General features: G+C 45.3%; 1 protein-coding gene across 1 annotated transcript in view; it reads left to right on the top strand.

Moving 5' to 3' along the window:
* The first annotated feature begins 224 nt into the window (after nt 1-224).
* Nucleotides 225-6,000, top strand: part of LOC128702059 (probable glutamate receptor) — a 107,123-nt gene continuing 101,347 nt past the window's right edge. The window contains exon 1 of the mRNA XM_070101504.1: nt 225-558. Coding sequence (XP_069957605.1) covers nt 225-558 — 334 coding nt within the window. The remainder of the gene's footprint in view (nt 559-6,000) is intronic.

Genomic DNA, 6,000 nt, shown 5'->3' with positions numbered 1-6,000 from the left:
ATATTCGTAATGATTTCGAACGTTATGGAACTGTACTTCTAGCCCAACATGGTAAATGGGTAAAAGGAGCTTACACAGGATACCCTGAGGGTTCTTTCAATCTCAAGATGATGCTAAGGCATCCTATACCCTCATATGTATATCTCGATGACTTTAGAACCCAGGTAATGGTAGTGTATGCGGGGCAGAGGCGTACATGCCAACTGTGTGGCGAATAAGACAATATGGTGGCAGACTGTGGCAAGTGGAATATGGCTCCTGGGCCGGCAAGGGGCGGAGCACCTGCGCATGAGAAACCGATGCCTAAGGAAGAACGGGGGCAAGGAGGAGGGCGTGGTCGCTTGTGGAGTGAAGAGGTGGTGGCTCATGTGGAATCGGAAAGAGAAGTGGTGGTCCATGAATCACCTGGCCCATCAACAGTACAGTTGTCAAGTGAGGAGGTGCAGGTGGGCGCAGCAGTGCAAGTTATTGAGGAGGAGTTGGAGACGGTGATACAGGCTATGTTACAGTCTACGGAGGTGGAGAGTCACAGCGAGCAGGAACCCGAGATCAGGGCAGGTGTGTGCGGGGGGGGGGGAGGATCAGGTGGCACCTGTGATGGACAGTGCGAGTGCCATGGAAGGACATGGAGGCGGATTAAGGGTGGTAGAGGTAGAAGTTCATTGTGCTGGCTCTCAGGACTCAGATATGGAAACTGAGGGAGCTACAAGGAAAAGGGCAGCAACGTCAGATTCGGACGATGTTCTGACGCCGGGACAAAGGCCATGGAAAAAGACATGGGGTTATGGTACCCAGAGTGATTCTACGAGAGGGCCACAACAGAAGGGGGGGATGGTTGGGAAGGAGGGTGGAGTGTGTGGCAAAGGCAAAGCCCAGGGAAATGGTCTGAAAGGGAAGAGTCTTGACATGAGGCGGGGAGGGAAACCTTAAACTGGCCTCAGGTGTGTAACAATAAATATTAATGGTCTGTGTAATGGTGTTAAATGTGAGTGCTTCAGGATGTTTTTGAATAGATACAAGGTTGATGTAGCTTTTGTGCAGGAGCACAATTTTAAGCTTGGTCGTGAATTAGTGGCGCCTGGTGCCTGAGCGTTTAAAAGGAGGAGTGGGTGTGTTGATCAGGGAGGCAAGCCCGTTTGTATTGCACAGGAAAGAGGGGAGAGGGGGAGAGTATTACGTGTGGAAGGATGGTGGATGGGAGAAAGAGTGGCGTTAGTGTGTGTGTATGCCCCAGCAGAAAGTGACTTGAAAGTAAAGATGGATTTTGTGCGGGAGGAGCTTGTGTGCTACCTACGCACATTACCGGCTGTGGCGATTGTGGGGGGGGGGGGTGGAATTGTGTAGTTAAGAGGGCAGACGTGGAACCCAGAGGAGCGGGATATTGTTCCTCAGTCTTGGGGGGCCTGCTTAGAGATCGTCAGTTACGTGATGCTTTCGGGGGAGGTTTGTGGGAGGTGGAACATACGTTTATAAGACTGGGATATGCAGCTCGTTTGGACAGGTTATATTTATCACAGAGGGTTTCGGTAGAGTCTTTTAAAACTATTGATATGGTGTCTTCTGATCATAGGGCAGTATTAGTGGAGGTGGGGTGGGATACTTTGGCTCGTAGGCAGGAAAGTTACTGGAAACTGAACACAATGGTTTTGGGGGATAGGGAGGGAGTGGAAGGTTTTGCAGTATTTTGGGAACAGCTCTGTGCAGACAGAAAGACTGAGGAGGATGTGGTAGGATGGTGGGATAGTGTGGCTAAGGTAAGAATACGTCAATTTTATGTGAGGGAGGGCAAACGCATTAATCAATTGCTGTATGGTTTGTCAAATTATTTAGAATCTAGATTACGGGATTGTTAGGAGGGGGGGGGCGGTGGCTGGGGTGTACCCAGTGGAGGATATACACATATTGAAGGAAAGGATAAGGGATTTGCAAGAAGAACGGTTTGCGGTGGTACGGGTACAGGCGGGGTTGGACGAAGTACTCTGGGGCGACACGCCATCGGCTTGTGTGCTGCGAGGACAGAAGGTACGACAGCGAACGACTACAATACCGGGATTGCAAGTCATTTCTTCGGTGGGGGATTTTAGAGAGGGTCAGGTATTAAGGGAAACCACGGGGATGAGTGCATATGCAGATAGATGGTTTGAGGAATATGGGAAAAGTAGTGGGGTGGATGGAGAGGTTCTTGGGCAGGTATGTGAGTATGTGCCATGCAAACTGGGGAGGAGTGATCGGGAGGCACTGGGTTGGGTCATTGAGGAGGAGGAAATATGGAGAGCCCTTATGGACATGAGGAAGGGAAAGGCACCCGGGATCGATGGTTTTCCATGCAAATTTTATGTACAGCACTGGGGTCTGCTTAGGGGTTTCCTAGTAGGGTTAATGAATGCCATGAAAGAAGGAGGTAAGATGGGAGAATTACAGGCAACGGCAGTGGTGGTGTTGGTCCTGAAGGGTAAACAGCAGAGTACCCTTCGGGATTACCGAGCCATTTCGTTGCTTTGTGCTGATTATAAATTGTTCACGAAAATTCTTGAGAATCGGCTTAAATGTGTTGTGGGGAGGGTCGTGTTTGAGTCTGTTTGGGTTACCTGGTAGTTCGATGGGCGAGGGCCACGGGATCATAAAGGGGTTCCTGGAGGACGTGGAAAGGGGAAGAAGGGCGTTGGTGGCATTGGATTGGCAAGGGGCTTATGACAGGGTGGAAAGAAAGGCTTTGAGGGATATTCTCCTACGACAGGGGTTTGGCGAAGAAATAGTGGGGTGGGTGGGTACGTTGTACTCAAACGCAAAGGTACGGGTGCAAATCAATGGGTGTGTTGGGGAGGGAGTCAACATGGAGCGGGGTCTTCGGCAGGGATGTCCATTATCACAACTATTGTTTGCATGTGTTCAGGATCCCTTTTATAGGATGGTGGAGGATCGTCTAAGGACAGGGGGGAGGGGATGGTGAGCGGAAGCCTTGGCCTGGTTTGGTGGGCTATGTTGATGATACAACTATTTTGGTGAGTGAGGAGACAAGGTTAGGACTTTTGGGGGAAGTTGTACGCAATTTTGGGAGAGCGACTGGGATGAAGGTGAATCTGGAGAAGTCAATGATAATGGGGCTGGGAGATTAGAATGGGGATGCGATGTTGTGCAGCGGCGGACCGGGAGTCTGAAAATCTGCGGTGTTATATATGAGGCTGACCTGAGTGCTGCCAGGGTTAACATTCGAATAGGATGGTGGAACAGGTGCAGCGTCGTTTGGGAAAGCTGCGACCTCACCATTTAACCCTTAGGCAACGTGCAATTGTCATCAATGTATTACTATATAGTAAAGTCCGGTTTGTTTCGGCTGTGATGCCGTTAACAGGAACGGCGATCACGAGTATTCTTAGAATGGTGTTCAAATTTTTGTGGGGTTCAGGGTGCAACTGGTTGCGAAGGGAGGTAGTGACATTGCCGGTATGTAGGGGAGGGTTGGGTTTGTTGGACTTGAAAAAGCGTGTGAAATGTGTGTTTATTAAGAGGGAAGTAATGAGTGCAGGTGGATGGAGGGGGGGTCAGCTAGATAAGGTACATGCTCACCTGAGGAAATGGTATGGAGGGGCGGAAATGAAGGAATGTGAAACAGTGTTACGTGCCTTAGTGTTAGCCAGGGAACCGGGAAAAGTAAAGGTGGGAACTTTGTGTAAATTGTTAGAGGGACATGTAGTGGCGCCGGTTGAAGGTATCTACCCCATGTATGCTTGGGATGTAATATGGCGAAGATTTAGTAAATTAAAGATACGACCTAGGACGCGTGAGGTTATGTATCGTTTCCTGCATGGGATTTTGCCAACGGGAGCGATGCTCCGAGATAGGAGGGTTATCGAGGGTGGGGTGTGTGGCAGATGCGGTGGGGAAGACAATGCGTATCATGTTGTCTATTTTTGAGAAGGTTTGGATGAGTAAGGGTATGGATGAGTAAGAGTATGGATGAGTAAGGTAGTGGTGAGGGTGGGGGGTCAAGGTGTGTCGGTATTGCAAGCGTTGAGTCTTGATATGAGTGGTGTGGATGAGGGTGTGGTAAGGGGTTTAGCGTATGTAATCGTGGACTACATATATGTTTTGTGGGGTATGAGGGGGAAAGAGGGTGGGGATGTGCTGAGAGGGACTTTGGCGGCGACGTTTTATCGAACTTTGTGTCGCAATAGACATTTTTGGAAAAAGGTGGGATGAGGTTTTTTCTGAGGGTTATAGAGGACTAACAATAGGGAATTTATTGGCGTTATAAGGGGCTTTAATTGCCGAGGTGAGTAGGTTGGTAAAAGAGGGGGGGTTCAGGGGTATTGAACTGGCTCACTTCCTTGAGCGTGCAGTAATGGGTGATTGGGTGTGATTGGAGGTACTCGTGTGGGACTAGATGAGAGGTTGTGAAAGATTAGTTTTGCTTAGTTCCCTTGATGGGGAAGGTGTAAATAGCAGTTTAAATATATCACATTTATTAATATATAACCTATAAATTATATAACATGTATATTGTTCGGAAGCGTATTACATTCCGCTTGTACTGCTCTTGCAATTGAATTTTAACCTTTCATGAGAATGAATTCCTTTCACTATGGTTCCTTGAAGCACAGAATTTTTTTTTTTTTTTGCCATTTTGTAACGTGTTCCTGCAACAGTTTGCAGTATTACCTATTATGTAAACATGTGTGGATGAGGATTAGTTCTCTAAATTAATATTTTTGTATATATTTGTATGTAATACTAGTGTGGAAAATTGCATTTATCTGAATGTATTATTACATACATAACAGTAAATGAACATTGATAATTATTATTTATCAGTTAGACAAGTAGGAATTGTACACACTCCATTGGCAGTGGAGGAGGACCTGGGTACATATAGGATCTGGCATCCACACGGCGACATATTACACAAGATTTAATCACCCTTTTTACACTTTGCCGTCCTTGTGGAATCCAGAAAGTTTCCCTAATACAATTTAAGGTATCTTGTACCCCACCATGCATTACATTTTTATGGACATTTAGAACAATTAAATTTGTTAGATGATGAGTTTTGGGCAGTAAGATAGGGTGTTTAGCATAATCACCCAATTCAGCATTTTGTAACCTACCTCTGCACCTAATTACATTGTTCTCTATTATAGAACCTTTCACAATTTTTCTTTCCATCATCAATTTAATCTCATTTCCATAGATTTCCTCCTGTACCCTCTTTATCCAAAATTCAAGAGGATGTGAAAACTTATATGAAATATTCATCTTGTTTAGAAATTTAAACACCAGCTTAGTTACATTGATTAGTTTGGGTAAAGAAGAATACCTATTTATATCAATGGCTAAGGAAAGACAAACTATTGGAGCGGTGGTCACAGTAATTTCAACAGGAGCAATATACGCCTTTTGTACAGGCCAATTAGCTTTATTTACCAACCAGCTCGGTCCTTTAAACCGTGATACAGCATTTACAAATTTAGCATAAGGTAAACCTCGAGACAAGAAACCAGCTGGATTCTCCTCACCAGGTATATGATTAAATGTTAACATTTGCTGACCCATACTATTATACACCTCTTGCATCTGATTAATTTCAGTGACTCTGTTTTGTACGTACACAATTTTACTGTTTCCATTACGAATCCATTATAAGGATACCTCATTATCAGACCAAATTACAGTGTCGCTAATATTTATCTCCTGCAACTTATTTCTTATATAATTAGCTAATTTGACACCTACATAAATGGCTGTTAATTCCAACTGAGGTGAAGTACGTGATTTAATTCGAGACACTTTAGCCTTAGACATAACAAGAGAAATAACACTATTACATTGAAGATAAGCAACTGCTCCATATGCCAATTTTGAAGCATCACAAAAAATGTGGAGTACATTTTTCCCATTTGGATTGGCCACCTGGCGTGGGAACTCCAACATTGGAATTTTTTCATAATCACCAATTAATTCATCCCACCTGTTAATGAATTCCTCAGGTAGAATTTCATCCCA

Source organism: Cherax quadricarinatus, chromosome 77, assembly GCF_038502225.1.
Source record: "Cherax quadricarinatus isolate ZL_2023a chromosome 77, ASM3850222v1, whole genome shotgun sequence".
NCBI classification, from domain to species: Eukaryota; Metazoa; Arthropoda; class Malacostraca; order Decapoda; family Parastacidae; genus Cherax; species Cherax quadricarinatus.
This window is presented reverse-complemented; position numbering and strand designations above follow the sequence as displayed.